Consider the following 26,638-nt stretch of genomic DNA (forward strand, 5'->3'; position numbering starts at 1 on the left):
CACTTCTGCAATCCTTACCTAGGCAATAATGATGGGCGATGGCCCATCCCCTGTGCAGTCTGCAACCTCCTGGGGCACGGCACACATCCTAGGAGGCTGCAGGAACAATCTCACTGCACTGCTGTGCCTTGCACATGCTCATTTCAGTGCGTGGAAGGTGATACTGAACTCCATGGACTGGTATCTGTTTCCTTAAAGTCAGCCATTACAGTACTTGTAGGTGCTGACTTTTAATTTTATACAAACCAAGTGACGTTCCTCTTTAATTCCAGACACCTGCTAATGTTTAATACATACTCTTCATATACAATGGTGCAAATTTTCATTTTTTTAAATATTAAATAATGCTGGATTTGATCTATTTTAACATCTCTTTATTCACCTGACATCCTTTGCAACACTTTTCTGACTATCAGAAATGTCCCCCAGAGTTTATTGCACTAGGACTATGAGGACATTTAGTAAATGTTTAGCTCTGGTAATGCAATATACATAAGGAAGATGCCTCTGGCTTGTCACCAGATGACACAGTAGCTGACCTCCTACTTACACATTTGATTGGATTCATTCTGTTACTCAAAATAAAGTGTGAACATAATGTGCAACCTGCTGGAAATAGGCTGTGAAAATGGGAGTGGGAGTAGAACACATCATGCCAGAAATGTTTTTTTTTTTTTTGCAAATACTTAAAACAAGAGTTCACCAACTTGAAATGAGAAGAAAAATAAAACAAAAACAGGTGAATGATGTTGTTTTTGGCCAGCTGCCCCAGATCAATTGAAGTAAATATGACAGATAATCGTAATAACTGTAATGTAGTAGTTGCTCTTCAAGTCACCTTTCCTTATACTATGCAAATATTTTAAATAAGTCCTTCCTAAAGCGAGAAGTAGTCTAGCTCTGGATCACAGAATGGGGAGTTTGTAGGGAGGAGGTGAGTACTGCAGCCGAAGATACCAGTGCTGGGTTACTCATGTTTACATTTTTCTGTGGAGTTAAATTTTAAAATCATTTTAGAATCTCACATTTTACAAACTTGCTTTTCTGTGTTTTTGATAATAGAGCCTTTGGTGTAGATATTTGTAAACTAGCCACTAGAGGAAGCTATCAGTGGTTCAGTGCTATCGTGTCTCTCTTCTAACAACTGTTGAGATAAGATATCAGCCACACAGGGAGTGCATTGTTTTTAGTGTTTTAACCGACTCATAGATTTGCTTTGTGACAAGGAATAGTCGAGTACAGCCATGGTGTAATACTGCAAATCAGGAAGCCTAGCCTGCACTTGTATTTAGCTAAAATTGTTTCTTTGTGTACATCTATTAATACAACCCATAAGAAACACAATTTTTTTAAAGCATAAATGCATATTAATAAGGCTATCTACACCAAGCTGATCTAGTATTTCTGGCCATGGCCATTTTGATTAAGGGCAAATAATTAATGTAGCATTTACTTTCTGGAATCCATCTGCCCTTAGCTAACCCCCCCCCCCCCCTTACGCCCAAAGTCTGGGATGTATGACATAATTTACCCTGGCCTGAAAACCCGGGAGTTACTGAAGAAATGTAAAAAAAAAAAAAAACAGTTTGAAACAAATAAATATAATATACTTTAATATACTTTCCTATGTATTTTATAATGCTAACAGCATAAGAATTAAAATAGTCAGTGTTGATTGAGAGAGTTAAGTTCCACTTTAACATCATGCCAGTGACTGCAATACTTTCTGAGTTATTGGCCTGGTCAGGTTAGTTATCCAGAAAGTAATGAAGCCAGACATGGCCAGGAAAAAAGCAATGCCCGTGTATATTTTTTATGTATACAAGTTTTCTTTATTTTAAAAGCAAACTGCATCTTTAATCTGCATAAACTATACATGCTCCATTCTAAACTTGTATTAACATTGACCAACGCAGGATAGCATCAGATGCAAATCCTCTATGTTATTAGTTTTTTTGTGGACTTTGGAGTTTAGTTGTATGTGCTAGGCCATTCCATGTTTTTTAACATTAAACAAATATAAAAAGGTCTTTCCCACAGTGGACCCTTCCTTTAAGAGTTGGAACTATTGATACACTTGAAAAGGTGTCTCAGATCCATAGTACTCTATAGCGGGGCCTGTCTTGGTTATGTCTTTTTTATATTGTTTATGTATATATCAACAGAGTAGATTTTATCAGTTATGATCTGAGGTTTACCTCTGAGAAAGAGAGTGAATATGAGAGAAAGACAATCGATCAAATCATTTTTAGTTTTGGAAATCCTGAATCTCCACAATATGCTTAATTCTGACATTTTTAGCAAGTGATCATTTTAATTGAATTAGTAGAAGGCATTTGTCAGGTCCTGCTGCATTTTATTTATTTTATATTAGACTTAAATAAGGGGACTATAGTGCTGTAACATATGAAGGTACAGCCAAGAACTGGAGTGAACAGACAGAAGATATAATCTACTGGTGTGCTCTTAAGGAGAATTGTTGGTTTTAGTTGGAGTTGACCATTATGCCACTCAGTAACTACATACCGTACTTAGTACTTTATGTCCACTGATGTAAATATTATATCTATATTTTTATTCCTACAGTCTAACCGTGGAAGAGCATATCCTGTTTTATGCCCAGCTAAAAGGCAGATCTACGAGACAAGCTGAGAGGGAACTGGAAACAATGCTGGAGGATATGGGAATTCCTCAAAAAAGACACGAGGAAGCCCAAAACCTATCAGGTAATTATTTTGATCTTTCCACTCTTTAAGAAATAATCTCTCATCTTTACCTGGCAAACAGGAAGAAGCAATACATAGCAGACAGACTTATATGCTGTACATTGCATTTAGTCAGTGGCGTATCAATAAGGGTGCAGGGGGTGCGGTTCGCACCAGGTGCAGACTCGACTGGGGGTGCCACCCAACATTTCTTTGAGTTGTATGGCACTGCACCCCTTTCCCATCCAGTGCAGTACCATGAAAATCAAATGAAGAAATGTTAACCAGCACCCTTAGCTGAGTCTGCAGAGTCTGCCCAGTCCTCCCTATTGGAAAGGGAGGACTGGGCAGGGGATCTAGGAATATTGGGGGCTCAGTCTGTAATGAGAATTTTGTACAGGGGGGGCATTAGTGCTGAAGTGTCTGTGTTGAGGGGGGCAGTCTGTGCTGGAGGAATGTACTGAGGAGTCTGTGTTCAAGAGGGTTAGCATGTGCTAGGGGGCCTGATCTGTACAGGAGGATCTGTGTTGGGGGGTGTCGGACTGTGCGGAGGGGGTCTGACTGTACTGAAGGGTCTGTGCTGGGGCAGTTTGTACTGAGGGGTTTGTGCTGGGTGCAGTCTGTACTAAGGGTTTGTGCCAAAGTGTCTGCACTGAGAAGTTTGGGGGGGGTCTGTACTGAAGGGTTAAATTGGGAGGGGTGATTTTGGATGTTAGGGGAGATCTGTCCATGGGGTGGGAAAGGCTTGGGGAAAGATGATTTGTACTGGGAAGAGGGGGTAGTTTTGGTTGCACTCTGTAAAGTCGCCCTGTGCCACCCCTGACCCCTGTGCTATAGACACTTAGGGGAATTTATCTAAACTGGAGCAGACAGAATCTGGAGCAGCTGCTGATCCTTCTTCAGATCGCTCTTCAGGGAACATTTGACAGGCGGTGAAAAGACATTGTATTGCCTCCTCGCCAACTGCTTAAATTCCTTGAATCCTGCATACAGTTACCAGGCACTTGCAGAGCGGCTCCATTCACTGAAAGCGATAGGGGCTATAATTCCCGCCACAGCTGTGAAGCAAAGCATCATAGACGTGGTATGCGTACACCCCCGGCCAATAACTTTGCAGCTTTAAAGGGGGTAGCTGTTACGGCCAGTAAAAGTGTGGTTCAACTGCAGAGTTTTACTGCCCATCAACTTCACGTGTAAACAAGTCCTTACACTCTTGCTTATGGTACAGGACTGTGGCATATGTGTACTGAGAAAATGGGGAGTAGGCTCAGGTTTTATTTAAATATGTCTCTTTAATCCCCTTATACTTTTAGCACAAATTGGCCACACCTGCAAGTCGATGTGGCATGTGTAGCATGCCAATTTTCTTTGTCTTATTAATTTTTTGGGGGGGATGTAAAAAAAACACGGGCATGGGTGCCAGATGTGCCAGGTACGCCACTGCTTAGTCCAATGCTAGATGTAATGTTAGAATGTTTCGCAAACCATTAATGTTTTTGTATGGTAGCTATATATATTTTTGTTGTTGGATTGCACTTCTTTGTGTTTCCCATTTCATTTTTTATCATGTTTTAGCACTCAGTACTTTTTTTTTTTACTTGCAGGAGGAATGCAAAGAAAACTATCTGTTGCAATGGCATTTGTTGGTGAATCTAAAGTTGTGGTATTGGATGAACCAACCTCAGGTGTAGATCCATATTCCAGAAGATCTATTTGGGACCTGCTTTTGAAATATCGATCAGGTAGGTGCTAATTTAATACATACGTTATTTCAACCAGTTATTCTAAACACTAAAGTTAGTTAGCTACTAATATTGTCCATAATTAATAGCAATTGGTTATGACACATAAGGAAAAAGGAGTGTTGCATGTATGTGTGAATAATTGTTAATGATTACACAATGCTCGAAACGTGTGCGATCAATCGCTGTTACATAGCACTGTATGTGTAGCATTTGCCAGCAGTTAATTACAAGTAAGTAAATAATAGGAGCTGCACTCTAAATAATGACACATAACCCAAAAGAATTAAGTATGAAACACACTTAAAAAATACGGAGGGAGGAGCAATTTGCTGACATCACCGCGCTATTAACGTCCCGATAGGACGGGCATTTGTACCATAGCCGGCTGGCTTATGTTCCACACTGGTAACAATTTACCCACATGTAAGTGATACTGTTTTTATTTATGTAGCACTAACTCTCGGTGGAGCTGATGGTTTAAAGCGGGCTGTTACCGTCACCTTCGTTACCTCAATTTCACCAGAACCGGGTCTAGGGTCCCGTTAAGCTTAATACCAGACAATGTAGGCATTGGACACTTGAGTATCTTTTCCAAGGTTTTAATAAAGAGAAACTGAAGGAAGTAGCAGGAAAGAGGTAGAAGAAGTGTTGCAGGGAAGTTCAAATACCTTTTCTTTGTATAGTATTAGAAATAGGAATCTTGTAGATGAATATACTCTCCTTTTAGAGTTGAATCTTTGCCCGCCCGGATAGGTTTCTCTCACTAACATAGCAGCTGATACGCAGCATGAACAAAAGTCTCTGCCACAGACTTGAATGTAATAGAAACCCGTACGATCCTCTGCCACAGGATGTAATGGTTTACGATGGATAGCAAACACAGCACTAGAACCTTTAAGCTGACCCGGCAGTACTATGTGGTAGGTTAACTTTAGGATGCGTCCTCCAACTGAGTCACCAGGCCCCTCTCCAGACCAGCACTCTGCATGATCCTTCCATGACGGGTCCTCCCCTGGGATCTTCTCAGTTGTCCAGCTTCTTCCCGCAGCACAGACAGCACAGGACCATTCCTTCGCCGCTGTGGTAGGCCCCAGACAGGCTTCTGGGCCCACCCACACGCTGCTCCCGGTCGGAGGCCACGAGGTAGTACTCCTAACACATACCTGTCGGCCAGGAGGGCCGACGAAAGATCCTAAAACATGGCGTCTGTCCCATAAATACCCTCTCCCAGAATGCAACTCGGAGGACCACCTCCATCGAGTTATCTCCGGGACAGAGGAGCACTTATACACTTTAACGTGTTGCCTTTCCAACACCAACCCATGGTAACAACGACACCCACAGGCACAGTGTGAAGCTACATGCAACATAGCCAAACTGGAACAGAGGCTAAATCTGACTATGTATGAACAGGTAACCCACTAAATTTACCTATAAGCGGTATATTGAAAATCTACCAGCGCTACATTTAATAAACACCATCTGGTTTTACCTATGGTGATTCTTTCCTCCCTTTCATTTGGGCTGGTTTGATCATCGTTTTCGAGTGTGAATTTGAATGCTGGTTTCTCCGACCATCTACAAGATCATTAATCTGATAGTGGTCTATGGAGGCTGTCTGTGGTCGATCAGCCATTTGCGGTTCTTGGAGGAAACGGCCCTGGCTGGGTGTTGGCCACAAGCTTTAAAGCTTGTGCAGCTGGTAAGCATGCACTCTTTGTGGTGGTGGATTCACTATTGTCTCTTAATATCTAGTCATAATCACAGGAGGAAGTCACAGCACAGTGTGTTTTGGTTCATTCACCTCACTAATAGGACTCGTTGATATTCATTTTTTTAAGTGTGTTTCATACTTCATTTTTTTGGGTTACATGTCATTATTTAGAGCGCAACTCCCATTATTTACTTATTTATTTGTGTTATCTCACTTTGCGGCTACATTTAGAGGTTAGGATACAGTGCAGTTTTCTTTTTGCACATATGAGTTCATTGCAAGCGATTGCTGCCGAATTTTGGTAGCACAATGGCTCTACCAAAAATTGCCTATATGCACACAGCAATAAAGTGTTACTAAACCCAGGACCCTGCATTCATTATATCTGGTCTCCCACAGAACACAGAACATCAAAATGTAATAGTTTTAGTAAATATATACTGCTAAATAGCTTTTTTCATCAGCAGTCTTGTGACTTCTATCAGTGTCTGGTTAATGCTTGTAGGAGGAGTTTTCCTCCTGCTCTGACTGTCCTATCAGGCTGCAGGACCCCTGACCCTTTGCCCAGATAGTGCTGATTGGCCCTGTGCTGATCACATGCACCTTCCCAAGAAAAGAAAAAAACTTTATAGCAATACACACCAAACTGAGCATGTGCAGCTTGTCCCCTAGCCTCTGTTCTATCAGAAGATGGTTTGGGAACTGTGGAAGAAGGGGAGGAACAGAAGAAGACAGGATTAAACTGTCTTTTTACACAATGCAGAGGATTAACAGGATTTCACTGTTGTGGGTTTAGTAATGCCACGTACACACGACCGGACTTTACGGCATACTTTGCCTGGCGGACTTTTCAACGGACTTTACGATGGATTTTCCGAATGAACGGACTTGCCTACGCACGATCAACCAAAGTCCGACGGATTGTACGTAATGACATACGACCGGACTAAAACAAGGACGTTCATAGCCAGTAGCTGCCCTAGCTTTGGTTTTTGTCCGTCGGACTAGCATACAGACGAGCGGACTTTTCAACCGGCCTCGAGTCCGTCGGATAGATTTGAAACATGTTTCAAATCTAAGTCCGTCAAACTCTTGAGAAAACAAAGTCCGCTGGAGCCCACACACGATCGAATTGTCCGACGAAATCCGGTACGCCAGACCAAGTATGCCGTAAAGTCCGTTCGTGTGTACGCGGCATAATACTTTAACCACTACAGCCACAAAAGGATTTACCCCTATCCTGACCAGAGCACTTTTTGTGATACAGCATTACATCACTTTAACTGACAATTGCGCGGTCGTGCAACATTGCACCCAAACAAAATTGATGTCCTTTTTTTCCCACAAATAGAGCTTTCTATTGGTGGTATTTGATCACCTCTGCGTTTTTTAATTTTTTCGCTATAAACAAAAAAAGAGCGACAATTTTAAAAAAAAGCAATATATTTTAGTTTTTGCTATAATAAATATCCCCAAAAAATATATATAAAAAAAATTTATTTCTCAGTTTAGGCCGATATGTATTCTTCTACATATTCTTGGTAAAAAAATCACAATAAGCATATATTGATTGGTTTGCGCAAAAGTTATAGCGTCTACAAAGTAGGGGATAGATTTATGGCATTTTTATTATTATTATTTTTTTATTAGTAATGGCGGCAATCTGCGATTTTTATCATGACTGTGATATTATGGCAGACACATCGGACACTTTTGACACTATTTTGGGACCATTATCATTTATACAGAGATCAGTGCTATAAAAATGCACTGATTACTGTGTAAATGACACTGGCAGGGAAGGGGTTAAACACTAGGGGGCGATCAAGGGGTTAAGTGTGTACTGGGGCGAGATTCTAACTGTAGGGGGGATTGTCTCACTAGAACATGACAGAGATCACTGCTCCCCAGTGGCGGCTGGTGGCCCAATTTTTTTTTGGGGGGGGGGGGGCACAAGCAAACTGAAAATTTCTGAAAAAAAACATCAATTGCAGCAAACTGAAAAATTCTGAAAAAAACATCTATTGCAGCCTCACTGTGCCCATCATATGCAGTCACTGTGCCCCATAAAATGTAGCCACTGTGCCATCAATTACAGCCTCTGTGCCCATCTTATGCAGCCTGTGCCCATCATTTGCAGCCTGTGCCCGTCTTAAGCAGCCTGTGCCCTACATATGCAGCCTCTGTGCCCATCATATCCAGCCCGTGCCCATCATATGCAGCCTCTGTGCCCATCATATGCAGTCTATGCCCAACATATGCAGCCTCTGTGCCCATCATATGCAGCTTCTGCCCATCATATGCAGCCTGTGCCCATCTTATGCAGCCTTTGTTCTGTTGGGACCTCTCCTCCTGTGTCAGCGGTGGAGGAGTCCGATCCTCCAGCTTCCTCCCCTGTGTGTCTCTTCCGCCAAAACGCCGGGCATCCAAAAGGATGCCCGGCGCTTTGGCCAATCGGGAAACAGGTCTCACTGACCTGCCTCCCGATTGGGAGGGAGGCACTGTGGTGTAAAAATAGCGAAAATGTATTCGCTATGGTCACACAACAGGGTGGGATCAGGGCGCACTCTCTGCGCCCCGAGCCCACCCTTTTTTGAAGCCTATTAGAGCCTCAGGCTCTAATCAGGTGCTTTAAAAAAAAAAAACACCCCTGCCATAGGAGTCCATGCGTCCAGCGTCCTGAAAGGGGCCGGGTATATGGATCGGGAGGTGGCAGCAGGGATTAGGGGGGTGGGGCCCGTGCGCCCACAATGCACGGGCCACCCCTGCTGCTCCCGATGACAGGGAGAAGTAGATCTCTGTCATGTTGCTAGACAGAACAGGGAAATACCTTGTTTGCATAGGCATCTCCTCGTTCTGCCACTCCGTTACACGATCGCGGGCCCCCGGCAGACATCGAGACCGCGGGCACGCTCACGGAGTAAGTGGCGGGTGCGCGTGCGGCCGCTATGCCACGATTTAAAGGGGACGTACCTGTACGCCCATTTGCCCAGCCGTGCCATTGTGCCGACGTATATCGTCGTGCGCAGGACGGCAAGGGATTAAATCGATTTTAAGGAAAGATTTCACTTTTTTATTAACCTTAAGGCACAACTCCAGCCCTAAATCAATTAAAATGTACACTGCCCTACACCTGTTAAATTTAAAAAGGCAGCTTTTGCATCAATACTTGCCTCTACTTCGGTGCTCTTACCTTTGGGCTCATAACTACTGGTCCCAGATGCCCCACCTCTTCCAGGTTGAACGTTGCCCAGCATTATTTAACCCAAGTCTTGTGACTCCAAGCTGTCAGTGACACACCTCCTGAGACTGCATCATTATGCAGCCTGGTCTCACAGTATTGCTGCACTGAGCAGAACTCACACCTCATTACGCTTTCAGTTTTTGTTAAATATATTGTTAAAAAAAAACTTGATGCATTTTTTTTTTCATTTAACATGTTTCTTAGGGTAACCTCCCTAGTTCTGTTGGCATCCTGTGCACGTTATAGCCATTTACAAACATTTTGCAGCTGTTTAAAACATGCCAAAATGCTTGGAGTTGGATCGTTTTAGACAATTGAGTAATTGTTTTCAATTGAGACTGTTTACACTAGGGCATGTATTGCATAGGTGTGTTTTGGAAATCTTTCAACTGGCATTGTAATCTATGGATGTACTCACAAAGGCTTGTAAATCTGTAAAAGGTCATAAACACTCAAGAGAAGTTTTCAATGCCAAGAAACACCAGAATATGCTTCAAAATACTAGCTTGTAAAATGAAAATGCAATTCTATAAAACGTACCTAAAATGCTTTTATGTGCCCCTCCCCCCATAAAAAATCTAGTAAATACTCAGGATTTTCAAGCACTTCTCAATGAGCCTTTAGAGAGCTCTCCATGTAAAGACGAGAAAATATGCTAATGTTGTCTTTATAATTCATCTCTTTCCTTTTCTGCCAAGATGATCAATCTAATATAAACCAGATAAGCAAAACTGAAGAAAAGTTTTATGACTATTGTTTTATGGAGGTCTTAAAATGGGACTGTATTCTAAAAAAAAATTGGATGCAGCTACTTTTTTTGTATGCTATCACATTCAAATCTATATACTGTAACTTGATCAACGCTTTTTATTTTTACTATATGAATATGTGCATATGGCAGAGCAGTGTGTAAGTGGCAAGTTTTCAATTGCAGGAAAACATTAAAAAAATGTAAAATTGGGTATATATAAACCAAGTGAGGGACTGAAATATCTAGAGCTAACAAAATAGTATGAAATACATTTTATGTTTTAAATTGTTTTTTTAACCATATCATAATAGGTGGTGGAGGTCCTCCCAATATACACAATCTGTACAGCTGAAAAGTTTGCAATTATATACATGTATAAGACTAATGACATTTGTTTTGCAGGTTTTAGGATAATAAATCATAGTGCTTTATTATATATTGTTTCTTGAATGTTTTTTTTTTGTAAGAGTGTGTAATGTGCTGATACAGCTCGGAGGGGCCACTCTCCTGTCCTTTTTAACTCCACAAGGAGAGAGAAGGTAATAGGGGTGCATACAAGAGAGAAGAATGGAGAGGGAAAAAATAAAAGTGGTGTAATTAGGGGTATGGGAGGAGTAGTGTTTGTGTTTAGAAAATAAGCCTTGCCACTTTATGTGTATTGACTTCTCTTTTAAACCAGGCAAAACCATTATTCTCTCTACTCATCACATGGATGAGGCAGACCTCCTAGGTGATAGAATTGCAATTATATCTCAAGGAAAGCTCTATTGCAGTGGATCACCATTGTTCTTAAAGAACTGTTTTGGAACTGGCTTCTACCTCACCCTGGTCCGAAGGATGAGAAATGTTAAGGAATCAGGAAAGAAAGACTCTGTAAGTCTGTGATCCCCTCACTCTTTTTGTTTTAAAATGTTGCCAAATGAATTGGGAAGAGTGGGTCAGCTTGTTCAACGTAGTACACAAAGTGTCTCTTCCAACTAAGAAGCCTCACAAATTATCAGTCATACTGAAACCTGTTATTAATTAATGAAACTGAAGGTGGGATATTAGTTGGAAAGACCAGTAATGGACCATTTTCTGACCATCTGTGACTGCTCAATAAATTCAATTTTTTAATTAAAAAAATGAAGACTGTCTCTTTATGGAATATACAGTATTGTGCAAAAGTATTAGGCAGGTGTAAAAAAATGCTGTAAATTAAGAATGCCTTCAGAAAAAGAAGTGTTGAAGCGGAGCTCCACCCAGAAGGGGAAGCGCTGCCTGTTTACTCCCCCCCCCCCCCCGCTGACATATTTTGCACCTTGCAAGGGGGTGCGTATACCTGTCAAAACCAGGTATCCGCTCCCACTTCTGTGTAAGCTCGCCGCATCGTTGTGTGGCGATCTACGAAACTTCCAGCCCCATCTCCTTACCCCTGCTGCCTTCTGGAAGACACACAGGTCCCTGAAGACAGCAGGACCATTCAGAAAGTGACGTGCAACTTGCGCATGTGCAGTAGGAAAAAGGCTGTGAAGCCGCAAGCCTTCACTTCCTGTTTCCCTTAGTAAGGATGCTGGCACCTGCACCCAAAGCCGATGGATGGATAGGCTTTTGGTGGCGATATCGCGGGCTCCCTGGACAGGTAAGTGTCCTTATATTAAATACTATAGCTGCTGACTTTTAATTTGTTTTCCCCTAGGCTGGAACTCCTCTTTAGTAGTTTTTTTATCAATTAACAAAATAGAAATGGAAAGTAAATAAACATAAGAGAAACCCAAATCAAATCAATATTTGGTGTGACCACCCTTTGCCTTTAAAACAACTCAAATTCTTAAATTCTTCTAGGTACACTTGCACACAGTTTTTGAATGAACTCAGCAGGTAGGTTGTTCCAAACATCATGGAGAACTAACCACAGATCATCTGTGGATGCCTCAAATATTTATTTCTTCATGTAATCCGTGACAGACTCAATTCTGTTGAGATCAGGGCTCCATGGGAGCCAAACCATCACTTCTAGGACTCCTTGCTCTTGACACTGAAGATAGTTCTTAATGACATTGGCTGGTCATTGTCCTGCTGCAGAATACATTTGGGGACAATCACACGCCTCCCTGATGGTATGGCATGATGGATAAGTATCTGCCTGTATTTCTCAGCATTGAGGACAACAATTTGCATAAATGCAGCCCGAGACTTGCATGGAACCTCCACCATACCTCACTATCACCTGCAGACACTCATTATTGTACTACTCTTCAGCCCTTCATGAGCAAACTGCCTTTTGCTACAGCCAGATATTTCACATTTTGACTCATCAGTCCAGAGCACCTGCTGCCATTTTTCTGCTCCCCAGTCCCAATGTTTTCATGCATAGTTGAGTCGCTTAGCCTTGTTTCCATGTCCTATGCACGAAAAGCTTTTGCGCAGTACTGTATATTGTGAGGCACTCACTGCCAGGATTGTGGACAGTGTGCATGTGTCACCTAGGTATTTTACATATGCATGGGGAGGGGCTCCAGAGTCTATGGCTGTTGTGGAGAAAATAAACATTTTGTTTAATCAGAATCTGAATAAGCTCAGTTCTGGGGCCTGAAACCCAGAGCTTTGGATAGGATAACGCCTCCATTCCTAGGTCCACATCTCACCTAGTAGGCAGACCTTTCAAAATAGCCTTAGCTGCCCACAGGCTTTATATGTGAGCTAACTGATGCTCAGAGCTCTCACTCTTTCTGTTATGGGAACCTGTTGCTATGTGAAAAGGCAGAATGCTTTCCTATCAGTACTGTTGGTTTTTAGGTATTTACCTTCAATTTGTAATACATTTCACCCCCATACTGTAAAATTTCCTACAAATACCCACATGCTTATGAATATAATTATGCATACCTGTATACAGTATCTCACAAAAGTGAGTACACCCCTCACATTACACCTCTCATTCTCTCATACTGGTCACTGCAAGTTCAACTTGGCACCTCATGGCAAAGAACTCTCGGAGGATCTATAGAAAACAATTGTTTTCCTACATAAAGATGGCCTAGGCTATAAGAAGATTGCCAAGACCCTGAAACTGAGCTGCAGCATGGTGGCCAAGACCATACAGCGGTTTAACAGGACAGGTTCCTCTCAGAACAGGCCTCGCCATGGTCAACCAAAGAAGTTGAGTGCACATGCTCAGCGTCAGATCCGGAGGTTGTCTTTGGGAAATAGACGTATGAGTGCTGCAGAGGCCAGCATTGCTGCAGAGGATGAAGGGGTGGGGGGGGTCAGCCTGTCAGTGCTCAGACCATACAACACACGCTGCATCAAATTGGTCTGCATGGCTGTCATCTCAGAAGGAAGCCTCTTTTAAAGATGATGCACAAGAAAGCCCGCAAACAGTTTTCTGAAGACAAGCAGACTAAGGATATGGATTACTGGAACCATGTCCTGTGGTCTGATGAGACCAAGATAAACTTATTTGGTTCATATGGTTTCAAGTGTGTGTGGCGGCAACCAGGTGAGGAGTACAAAGACAAGTGTGTCTTGCCTACAGTCAAGCATGATGGTGGGAGTGTCATAATCTGGGGCTGCATGAGTGCTGCCGGCACTGGGGAGCTACAGTTCATTGAGGGAACCATGAATGCAATCATGTACTGTGACATACTGAAGCAGAGCATGATCCCCTCCCTTCAGAGACTGGGCCGCAGGGCAGTATTCCAACATGATAGCAAACCCAAACATACCTCCAAGACGACCACTGCCTTGCTAAAGAAGCTGAGGGTAAAGGTAATGGACTGGCCAAGCATGTCTCCAGACCTAAACCCTATTGAGCATCTGTGGGGCATCCTCAACTGGAAAGTGGAGAAGCACAAGGTCTCTAACATCCACCAGCTCTGTGATGTCATCATGGAGGAGTGGAAGAGGACTCCAGTGGCAAACTGTAAAGCTCTGGTGAACTCCATGCCCAAAAGGGTTAAGGCAGTGCTGGAAAATAATGGTGACCACACAAAAGATTGACACTTTGGACATTTTCACTTAGGGGTGTACTCACTTTTGTTGCCAGTGGTTTTAAACAATAATGGCTGTGTGTTGAGTTATTTTGAGGAAACAGCAAATTTACACTGTTACATAAGCTGTACACTCAATACTTTACATTGTAGCAAAGTGTAATTCTTCAGTGTTGTCACATTAAAAGATATAATAAAATATTTACAGAAATGTGAGGCGTGTACCCACTTTTGTGAGATACTGTATGTTATTGTTTAGTTATTTGTTTTCTTTGTTTCCCAAAATTTTTATATTGGTTAAACTTCTTTATTTGTTATCATTATTATAGACTTCGTGCCGCTCAGATTGTTCGTGCCCTTGTCCCAGCTGTGCACCCAAAGCCAAAGATAATCCACTGGAACAAGAGTTAGATGGTAAGATGGCCAAATGATTGAAATAGATCATGCCTTATCAAGGTAAAATAGCTACTAGTTTTGCAAACTAAACTAGTTGATGTAAAGGGAGGATAGATCAATATATGATTTTGGGAAAATTATTGAGCTGACGATATTTAAATGAAATGTAGAATGATTTGTTTATCTTTTTAAATATCACACTTAGGACTAAAAAATATCAATTGAAATATCAATTGGGTACTTTAAGCAAGCAAATACGAAATATTTACTATGAATATTTTATATTTACCCTGTTTGCAGACAGCAGGAGGTGCAGCTTATTTACCAATTACTTTTGAGAAATCCGTGTGATTTGATCCTTTCAGATCTATTCACAACTCCAGCTTAATCCTTTCATGACTAAGCCCATTTTTGAAATTTGGTGTTTACAAGTTAAAATCTGTAATTTTTGCTAGAAAATTACTTAGAGCCCCCAAACATTATACATATATATATATATATATATATATATATATATATATGTATATATATATATATATATATATATTTTTTTTTTTTTTAGCAGAGAATCTAGAGAATAAAATGGCGATTGTTTCAATATTTTATATCACACGGAATTTGTGCAGTGGTGTTTTAAATGCAAATTTTTGGGAAAAGGGACACTTTCATGAATTTTAAAAATCCAAACAGTAAAGTTACCCCAATTTTTTTGTGTAATGTGAAAGATGATGTTACGCCGAGTACATAGATACCAAACATGTCACGCTTTATAATTGCACGCACTCGTGGAATGGCGACAAACTACGGTACCTAAAAATCTCCATAGGCGACGCTTTAAATTTTTTTTACGGTTACCAGGTTGGAGTTATAGAGGAGGTCTAGTGCTAGAATGATTGCTCTCGCTCTGACGATCACGGCGATACTTCACATGTGTGATTTGAACACCGTTTACATATGCGGGCGCGACTTCCGTATGCATTTTCTTTGCTGCGCAAGCTCGCGGGGACGGAGGCACTTTAAAAAAATTTTTTAATTATTTATTTTATTTATTTTTAATTTTATAAATTGTGTTTAAAAAAAAAACGATTTTTTGATGACTTTTATTGCTGTCACAAGGAATAAACATCCCTTGTGACAGTAATAGGTGGTGACAGGTACTGTAAAGGTACTGTGTAAAAGACCCCCGATCCCTCCTTTGCACTTCACAGTATTCAGATCGCCGTGTATTCAGTATTCAGATACTGTGTATTTTTTTAAAACCGACGCCATTGGCAGCCGAGTAAACGGGAAGTGACGTCATGACGTCGCTTCCGTGTTTACGATTAGGAGGCTGGAACGAAGCCGCTCACGGCTTCGTTCAAACACGTCCCCAGCCGCCGGAGGCGGCTGATTGGTCATCGGGCCTCCCGATGGAACGGGAGACCCGGTAAGAGCAGCGGGAGGGGGAGGGGACGTGCCCTCCCGCTCCTCCGGTATAACAGCCGATCAGCTTTTAGCCGCATCGGTTGTTATAACTGGATAGCCAATCACTGGCTCTAAAAAAACAGTACCGGGATAATGCCTGCAGCTGCGGGCATCATCCTGGTATAACCCCGGAAAGCCGAGTACGCACATTTGCGTACGCTCAGCGGGAAGGGGTTCAGAGAAGAGACACACCTCCCACCCTTTGCTAGTTTATACAGACCCCATAAAGTTTTGTATATCTAAAACAAAGTACCTTTTAGATTTTTTGGATTTTAGCGATTAGACCCTTCCACTCCACTGCATGCTTTGCAGACACATTTGGCATTAGACATTAAATGAGCAGTGTTTCATGTATTGGATATGTGGGAGGGCTACAGGAAAAATACTACCTACTGTATGTAGTGGTCATGCCCACTGATCCACAACTTCTGCTCTGAAGCAGTAATGAATAAACATACGGCTCCCATATACAGTATTCATTCGGTGTTTCCCACCATTGCTTCCTGGCCACGAAATTCATGCTTTACTTCTCTCTACTTGCCACCAGGAATGTGATTCCAAGACATTGGAAATCAACATCTACTCCCACAATGGCTAAGTGGTACACTAAGCTGACATGCCTCCAGCACCTAGAAGAACCAGTAGCCTGACACCATGACAGTTACCCATGTATGTGTCCACTTGGACCGTATGGATCATTCGGGATTCAGAACCATTATCCCTTAAATTCTCATTGCAAATCGACTTGTTGGGGGGCTTGTCTCCTCGTCCTGGCACCCAACACCCTTACCCCTCCTTCACCCCTAATCAAACTATATTTTGAATCTCCTATACCTCCTTCTCAGTATTTGTCTATTGTTTTCCTTGTATGTTTTCCTCCTTTTCTGTTTTTTTTTATGCCAGGACCATGAAACCATACTGAGATCCTCATGCAAAAATGGTTCCAAACAACAATTACAATCTCAAACACGCCCTCCATAGGGCCTCCAGTCTACGCTAATAAATCTCCTGTCACGGGACATATAGTACCCCTTATATCAATGTTTCTCAACTCCAGTCCTCAAGTACCCCCAACATGTCATGTTTTCAGGCTCTCCATTATTTTGCACAGGTGATTTGATCAGTTTCACTGCCTTAGTAATTATCACAGCTGTTTCATCTGAGGGAAATCCTGAAAACATGACCTGTTGGGAGTACTTGAGGACTTGAGTTGAAACAAATTGCCTTACATGACCTGGAAGTTGCACTGGCTACATCCAGTTAGATGTTTTTCTTGTGATCTTTATTCTTCTTTTAACAAGGTCTTGCTACACCATTTGCTTTGCCAGCTTTTTGTTGCCCTGTCCTAACTTTTTTGAGATGTGTTGCTGCCATTAATTTTAAATTGACCCTATTTTTTTCTTAAATGATACATTTTCTTAGTTTAAACATTTATTGTAGTTCCTATTTTCTATTTTCAATAAAATATGGGTTTATGATATTTGCAGATTATTGCATTCTGTTTTTATGTCAAGTTTACATAGTGTCCCAACTTTTTTGGAATTGGGGTTTTAGGTTTAATGATCCTTTAACACTAAAATGTTTCATATATATGTGTATATTTAAATATTTTTAACAGGCGATGTAGCCGCATTGACTGAGCTTATCCATCACCATGTTCCTGAAGCCAAACTTATAGAAAGTATTGGACAAGAACTGATTTTTCTGCTCCCTAGTAAAGATTTCAAGTACAGAGCCTATGCCAGTCTATTCCGAGAGCTGGAGGAGACTATTGGGGATTTGGGTCTCAGCAGCTTTGGCATTTCTGATACTCCACTGGAAGAGGTAATGATAGCAAGTAAATTATTGCCATATCATTTAATTTTAGATTTTAATCTTCAACATATACTGATTTTTTATGATGTAAAAGTTTTGCGGTAGGCAATTAAGGCAACATACAGTGTTTTCATGTATATTAAGTAGGTAAGCATACGTATTTGTTACGTAAGTGCTGTTAGATTCAAGAGACTTAGCATATAGTTTTGTAAGCAGTCTTTCTTCTTGCTATATAGGCTCATTTTTTTTCTTCACAGTCCCATATTTGCAACTTAATATCAAGTTGAAAGAATGTTGTATCAGACTTACAATTTTAGGGTGGCTACACTCCCTATGGTGCCCCAGCATAGTCACCTTGATGACAGGCTGTTCTGTGCAAAGACAGACAACTAGGAAGCCACTGTGTGTGCAGATGGATGGGTAACTGTTCTATGCACAAGCAACACACATGTCTGCTTCATCTATCAGCTTCTTACTAAACAACAGAAGGTCTTTGAAACAGCAGCACACATGCACAGTACAGTACACACTTGCAATGGTTCATGGGACATGTAGTCAGAACATCATGGCTTCAGATGGTGCTTGTGTCTACAATGTCTATGCTGCCTGACCAGAAAAACATGCAATCACAAATAAAATTTAACACACACTAAATGCAAATTTACATTGGGTATACTATATTATAGTATCAGAATACATAACAATGTATACCTTTTCAATATGACTTTTACAGATCTTCTTGAAGGTTACAGCTGATTCAGTGACAGGAACTGAAACTCCAGGTATTGACACCTTCTCTACAGCTTGGCAAGTATTAAATCATACTTTTGAGACTGTTGCTTTTATTATACATCAAAGATAATACAATTGACGCAAATTGCCTCCCAGGATTTGTAAAAAAACATCATGCATGTACTAAGCTGTATATGTTAACATTATAATGTACATAACATTATACTTCTTAGTAGGTGTTAATTACCCTTTGGTATCAGAACAGGGATGCAGCGTCTGTAACATTTGGCAGAAATGGCCATGATCAAGAGTAAGGATGAGCTCAGGTGTGTTCGCAAACAGCATGCGCAGAGCCCGCCAGGAAGTCGGCACTGGGAGCTCTAATCACAAGCAGTGAGACTTTGTCCCGATGCGCGGCTGCAGAGATCGGAAAATGTCTCACTGCTTGTGATGAGTGCTCCCAGTGCTGACTTCGTGGCGGGCTCTGTGCGTGCTGTTTGCGAACACGCCTGAGCTCATGCTTAATCAAGAGTAAAGTGCCTTTAATATGACTGGACAGCAAAAATGGCAGGTGGTTGCAGAGTTTTGTGGAAGGGGTCTGGGAACCCAATTGAGGGCAGCCTTTTAAAAAAAAAAATTTTCAAATATAAGTTTATAAAATTTTCAAAAAATAGGGCAAGGCCCACAGGTTACAGTAGGAGCCATCAACAGCGGAGGTCGCAGCCTCCTTTATATCATGGTACAGTAAATAATAACGTATATCAGTACAGTCAGTTATTCATATTGGAGGTTGCGTAAAGCCTTTTAAAAAATTTACATGATAATGGTAGTGTGCCACTGCCTATGAAGGTTTCCTAGAAGTAGAAAGTAGAAATACTTGAAGTGTCTTCTCAAGGTTTTTGACAGTATTTGAAGCTTTGAAATGAAAATCAAGACTCCTAAGACGACTTACTTCTACTTGAACATTTCGGTGTTAGGGGCTTTCTTGCTTTAGTAAAACTACTTGCAACTTCATGTTCTCTCCTGCATGGAATTGGGGCATATTTTTTAAAGCAGAGAGTCTGTCATTTAACAAACATTTTCTGCAGATGAATCTTCCGGATCAATGAGTTTTAAATGACAGTGGTTGATTTTCCACCATAGAATGTTTGGTGAAAATCATTCACTGCTTTATAAATAGACCCCTTAGTGTCTTTGGATTGTAGTTGGTTAACACATACTGATTTACAGCAAGTCAGTAGAAGGGAGCAGGATGCAGAGATCATATTAATACAGGTTTTACAGTCTGGGGTGGAGATTTCGCTGGGAAAGCTCTTTCCAGAGCTGACCCTTCAAATGTGCATAGCATTTTCAATTAAAGCCCATTCAACAATGGTTTTATAACCATTTACTTAAGGCAGTCGGCTCTAAACAATTCTATTTTAGATTCTATTGTTAACATGTGCTTGTTTTGACTTTCTTCTGGTTGAATGCACGAACAGAGGAATGGATGTTACAACAGCGGAAGTCCAGAACCAGTCTAGCAGTGGATCCAAAGTCAACAGTTGTCAATATTGAGAATAAAGGTGACTCAGGCAGAATAACGATGGGTAAAATAATAGGAATGTCTAGAGCCTTGCTTTCCACATACAACAATCACTCAATAAAATAACTGTCACTGCACGTTAAAAGTTTACTTAATTAGAGACTTGATGTCTCCATCTTTAAAAGTTTAACACATGCTCAGACCCATGTACAAACACATGCATTGTCAGGAGAATAATGTTTACAATGCTATCCAATGCTGTACACAGAGGTATTTCTCAACATATTTTCTCCTGGTTTGCAGTCTTATTTGTACTTTATTAAATGAGGAATGTTAGGTTTCTTATTTTGCTAATGTTAAGACAGTTTTATTAGCCAGTATCAAAATGTAATATATGCTTTTGATTGATCAGGGCATCGAAATTCCTCCCCATAATAATAATGCTTTGATTGACCATTTGATGGTTCTGAAATTTTGGAAAACTTGAGAAAGAGTCATAGGGACCCATGCCTGCTAAGACTCTGACATTTTAATCAATTTCACCTTAGAGCCAGTTTTTACACTTTCTTATAAGCTCCACATATTTAGCAGTGATAAACGAGGTTACCAGCAAAAAGGTAGAAGTCTTCAGGTCTGTTGGATAAGGCTTTCCCAGGCTGAAAATACATAGGACAGTTTTACATCCAATGTGACAGAAGAGTTGAGCTCTGCCTGTTTACACTATGAGACTACAAACTGTAACTCCAAACCTTAATAATATTTATGTAGGCCGTCTTGATAAATTGGCCAAAAAAGAGGTTTTCAAACGTGATTATAAAACTCAGAAGTCAGCACAAGATACTTGTACAACACTCATTTTCAGTAAAATTGAACATGTTTCATATTGAAGACTTACAACATGCAATAAAAATACAGCTAAACTAAATAAAGCAGGTGTTTGTGCATACAGAACTTTAGCACACTCAGCATTGTTCAAAAATGAAATGGTTTATTAAATGCCAGACATTCCCTAGGTTACCCATCCTTATCTGTTACCTGAAACAAAATCCTTCCTTGCTAGGTATACTAGTGCCATTTCCTGCTTTTGCTTCTCTTCCATGGTCGTTGAAGCATACCTCTATAGGTTGAAACAAACTTTTCTCTGGGGTTAATTATTGTCTATGTAATGACTGTAATTAGATGCAGTAGCTTGCTTGCTGTCTAAAAATGCTGTAGATTAAATCAGTGGTCATCAACCCTGTCTTTAGGGCCCACTAACAGGCCAGGTTTGCAAGATAACTGAAATACATCACAGGTGATATCATTTGCTGCTCAATGATTGCAGCATTCTAGTCTGCATCTCCCCAAGGTAATACATAAAACCTGGCCTGTTAGTGGGGCCTGAGGACAGGGTTGATGACCATTGGATTAAATGAACCAAAGGTTAGATTGTTAAATTTTTGGTAAATGACTACACCCAAACAGCTCCTAAATATTCTGCCATCTCTAGGTGTCGATCTATATTTTATCTGAGAAACTTGTGTAAATAAAACAGAAAATTGTTATCAAATACTTACCATAATTTTCCTTTCCTGATTAACTCCATGGCCATATTTGTATACTGCCATGGAATTAATCAGGGAATTATTTTTAAAGGTGACAAAAAATTAAATTATTGAATTAAATTATTCATTCACTGGTAGATTGGTTGCTATGTGTGCTGCCATCACCTTTTAAGATCTTTAATAGAATGGATAATCTGCATAATTAACAGAGAGTAAGACCGGCCATACACAGTTCAAATTCGCTTGCGATTATCGCAGGCTGCTGCTATAGCCGCTAGCGATAATCACTGCCTTCTCCCGGCGGGGACAGCTTCTCCCCCCCTTCCCCGCTAGGAGAAGTCAATGCCCCAGCAGGAGGGATTCCTGCAACACTGTCTGTGTTGATAGGGGGAATTGAGCGACATTCTTTCCTGCAACCTGTGATTGCAGGAGAGAAATTTGCTCCGTGTATGGCTGGCCGTAACTTGCAGTTTACTAAGGAGATGCAAAGTTAGAAGCATTAATGCAAAACAAGTTCAGGATGAAAAAACATACATACACTGAAGAATAATGAACGCTGCACAAACATGGACTCTTCACAGCTTTGTCTCTGTGACTCACAGTATGGTCCAGGGTAACATAGGCAAATAGCCGGAGGGATCCAAAGACATAGGGCCACCCCACTGAAACTGGAGTACTGTGGAAGAGGTTGGGTCTTTTGGTGAAGCTGGTTGCTATTATGCTTCTGCCCAGCTGGCTACATGCTTATTCTGACAGTGGGAGGGAGGAAAGCAGAAAAATGTATCTTCCCTGTGCTTGTCCAGGAGCCCAAGGAGTTGTGTGAAAATAATTTAGAGGGGCATGCACCTGCACCTGAGCATGGTGATTAAATGGGCACTCCGCTACAGAGCCATTAAGTAAAGCTGTACTAAACAGCATGATGCTCATTATGTTTTGTTTACTATAATGTGTTCCAGACCCATATACCACAGCCAGGGCCAGATTTCCAGCACTTGAGCCTATAAGCACACATCCTTGATACACAAAGCAACACATCTCTGCCAGGATCACCTTTCCATCTGCCGCTTATAAGCACAGGCGCACTGTGTCTAATGGTTAATCTAGCTTAAGTGAAACATTGCTTAACTTTTTTTTTTAATATAAAGCAAATAGTAGCTTGGTCTTGGCTTGGATTGCTTGGGTTGCTAATTATTTGTAGTTTAGAGCTTCAGAATGCCTAAAATGTTTGCAATACATTTTGCTGTCAAGAGCCTAGCACTGTTTGCTCTCAGTGTGAGTCTTTCAGCACCACTAAAGGCATGTGAAAATTATCCAAAATAGTTCCTTACAACTGACTGACTCCTGACCCTTCCTTTAACATTGACACGTAATCTAACCCTTAAATTAATCCCCTAACTTTGGGCTTGTGTCAATAACATCAATTTATCATCAGTTTGAAACAAGTTTTATATCATTCAGATTTCACTGACCAGTGCGATGGACCAATGCAATGGACCTGCAGTTGACCTCTTTCTAACCTGCATTTGACTGCTTAAAGTTGGCTTTTGCCATAGACTTCTATGGGTATGCAAAACTTGCTTAAAGTGAAAGAAAGCCTGTAGACTCAGTCCCTTTTACCTAATCATAATGAATATCTTGGATTAAAGCCTATGTAAATCCAAAAATATTTTTTTTAGTTCTTTAGTTTTTGTTAGGGTAGTCCCACAAGATTTTCTATACCCAGAAAACACAGCAGGAAGATATTTTCAAAGCAAGGCAATATCCCGTCTTAGACTGTTGTAACCAGAACTCTGTTTACTCATTGAAAGATTTCTTCTTACCTCTTGTTTCTGTGACAACTCAAAAATGTTGGATTTCCTGTCAGTTTTTTGGAAGCAATAGTCACCAGGACAAAAAGGGAGTGAGTCCCCCAAGGGGAGTTACAGACAGCAATAACAACCTAGTTTTAACCCACACCTACTCTATCCAAAATTAACAATTTTACTCCGGGCGAGCGGCTTGTACAGCCACAATCATGTACCTGTACATCACCACTGTTTTCCATGTTCAGGTTGGGCGCTCCCAACCCTTCCTCCCCCCCCCGACCGGCTCCCGCTGTGATTGGACATGTATGAAGAAATTAGATTTTTTTTTTTCTTATTGGATGTTTTAAGGCAGAAAGTAAAAAATATTGTTTTTTTAAAAAAAAAATTGGTCTTTTTTTTGTTTATATCATAAAAAAAACCCACTGGTGAACTTCCAGTGAAATTCCACAAAAAGAAAGCTCTATTTGTGTGAAAAAACAATATAATTCATTTGGGTACAGCGTTGCATGACCGCGCAGTTACCAGTTAAGATAGCACAGTGCAATAACAAAAAATGGCCTGGTCATGAAGGGGGTAAAACCTTCTGGTGGTCAAATTGTTAAAAAAAAATGTTTTTGCTTTGTATACACATTAAGTCTAACTGAGGCCCTCAGCAAGGTAGCAGCTTTAAGCCATCCATCCACTGAGTTCAAATTAATGAGAACTGCATTAGGCACATGGAAGCACCCCATGTACATTCTCCGCACTGGAAAAACAGTTCCATCAGCTACCGACTGCCTACAATTGCATCCTGTCTTGTGAAGCAACAGGAACATGACCGATTATGCTATCCCCCATGTTTACTGCTGGAACATGAAGATTGTAGCTGGGCCCCTTGTACATCCATTGGGCTCCTGCCTAGGTTGACTTGCATACACTGAGACTCCACAGTGCCAATGCTAAAAACAAATGATTAATTCTATTACTTTGTGCCTTAAAAGATTTCTGTTATATATTATTAGGATTACTTTGTTGCATAAAATACATGTTAATACTGTTGCTAATCTCAGACCAACCATCAAATATCAGAAGGGAGTGTCAGAGAGTTGGTGCAGGAAATGTCCCATCTACATCTGAAGCCTGCAATGAACAACCTGCTCCTACTGAAACAAATGGCAAAGGATCCCGTCAGATCAAAGGCTCAGATCTTATGCACCAGCAGTTTACAGCACTTATAATTAAGCGATTCCAGCATGCTACACGCAGTCGCAAAGATTTCCTAGCCCAGGTAATGTTTACGACATTAGACAATAAAACCTGTAGTTCACAATAGTTTTTCTTTCTGTATTATGCACAAAAATACCTGCCAACTGACTTTGTATAAAAGCACGTAAATTAATTTGATTGCTTACAAGAAGTCTATTATTATATTTATGCTCATTATCGTCATAAATGATGTAGAATAAAACTAACCAATAGTTTGCTTTAGTAATGCTGGCCATGCATTGTCTAATTTTCTTAGCCAGACAGTAAACAATGAAAAATAATCATTAGAAATCCTAGAACTGGTTGAATGCATCTTACAGAATGTAGGACATTGTTAAGCTTTTAAAATTAAAATGGCTTAAAGAGTAAGTGTTCTTTTAGAAAAAAAACACCTTCAACCTTTTAATTAGATTCTACATTAGATGTACAGGCCTCAGATTCAGGCAAATCCAAATTCCCACTGCCTGGTTTACCCAAGACCGGCACAGTGTTACATCTTCTGGTGTTGGCATCTTCGGAAATCATTACACATGCTATAGGCCTATTTATCCATACATTAGCTTTACAGCATGGAGTGGGCCCCTTCAAGTGTTTCTGGCATCCTTTGGTTGTAATTGACTGCTTTTAAATTTCCATACCCTATCCTTGCTGTGTTGGGTTACCCTTTCCAGTTATAGTTCAGGTCTTCCTTTTGGGTGCATTCCTCAGATTAGGTTAATAAATCGAGGTTGTTTTTATCTGTCAGATGACCTGATCGGTCAACACCTAAGCCTAAATTAATTAAACTTCTGGAATTTTTACAACAAAGTTAACACACCACTGATAAATTTAATAGCTGATTCTTCAGTGCCATCTTTCTCTTGCAAGTAAGCGTACCACACATATGCCCTGTACACACGGCAGGACATTGATCGGACATTCTGACAACAAAATCCATGGACTTTTTCCGACGGATGTTGGCTCAAACTTGTCTTGCATACACACGGTCACACAAAGTTGTCGGAAAATCTGGTCGTTCTGAACGCGGTGACGTAAAACATGTACGTCGGGACTATAAACGGGGCAGTAGCCAATAGCTTTCGTCTCTTAATTTATTCTGAGCATGCGTGGCACTTTGTGCGTCGGATTTGTATACACACGATCGGAATTTCCGACAATGGATTTTGTTGCCGGAAAATTTTATAGCAAGCTCTCAAACTTTGTGTGTCGGAAATTCCTATGGAAAATGTGTGATGGAGCCTACACACGGTCGGAATTTCCGACAACAAGGTCCTATCACACATTTTCCATCGGAAAATCCTATCGTGTGTACAGGGCATTACAGTTGTGTGAAAAAGTATTTGCCCCCTTCCTGATTTTTTATTTTTTTGCATATTTCTCTCACTTAAATGATTCAGATCATCAAGCAAATTTTAACCTTTCATGCCTAAGCCTATTTTTGACATTTGGTGTTTTCAAGTTAAAATCCGTATTTTTTGCTAGAAAATTACTTAGAGCCACCAAACATTATATATATATATATATATATATATATTTTTTAGCAGAGAATCTAGAGAATAAAATGGCAATTGTTGGAATATTTTATGTCACGCGGTATTTGTGCAGTGGTGTTTTAAACGCAACTTTTTGGAAAAAGGGACACTTTCATGAATTTTAAAAAAAACAAATAGTAAAATTAGCCCAATTTTTTATATAATGTGAAAGATGATGTTACGCTGAGTAAATAGATACCAAACATGTCACGCTTTATAATTGCACGCACTCGTGGAATGGCAACAAACTACGGTACCTAAAAATCTCCATAGGCGACACTTTAAATGTATTTTACGGTTACCAGGTTAGAGTTACAGAGGAGGACTAGTGCTAGAATTATTGCTCTCGCTCTGACGATCGCGGTGATATCTCACGTGTGATTTGAACACTGTTTACATATGCGGGCACGACTTCCGTATGCGTTTTCTTTGCTGCGCAAGCTCGCGGGG

The 26,638-nt window shown here is 40.7% G+C and overlaps 1 protein-coding gene across 2 annotated transcripts in view; it reads left to right on the top strand.

Moving 5' to 3' along the window:
- ABCA4 (ATP binding cassette subfamily A member 4) overlaps positions 1–26,638 on the top strand; it is a 450,770-nt gene that overhangs the window by 293,190 nt on the left and 130,942 nt on the right. The window contains exons 23-30 of one of the 2 annotated variants that reach the window (XM_073593112.1): positions 2,587–2,726; positions 4,310–4,447; positions 10,839–11,032; positions 14,460–14,544; positions 17,609–17,814; positions 18,539–18,587; positions 20,019–20,102; positions 24,461–24,678. In XM_073593112.1, the coding sequence (XP_073449213.1) occupies positions 2,587–2,726; positions 4,310–4,447; positions 10,839–11,032; positions 14,460–14,544; positions 17,609–17,814; positions 18,539–18,587; positions 20,019–20,102; positions 24,461–24,678 (1,114 nt within the window). The remainder of the gene's footprint in view (positions 1–2,586; positions 2,727–4,309; positions 4,448–10,838; positions 11,033–14,459; positions 14,545–17,608; positions 17,815–18,538; positions 18,588–20,018; positions 20,103–24,460; positions 24,679–26,638) is intronic. The other variant, XM_073593113.1, reaches the window with a different exon arrangement.

This window comes from Aquarana catesbeiana, linkage group LG07, assembly GCF_042186555.1.
Source record: "Aquarana catesbeiana isolate 2022-GZ linkage group LG07, ASM4218655v1, whole genome shotgun sequence".
NCBI lineage: Eukaryota > Metazoa > Chordata > Amphibia > Anura > Ranidae > Aquarana > Aquarana catesbeiana.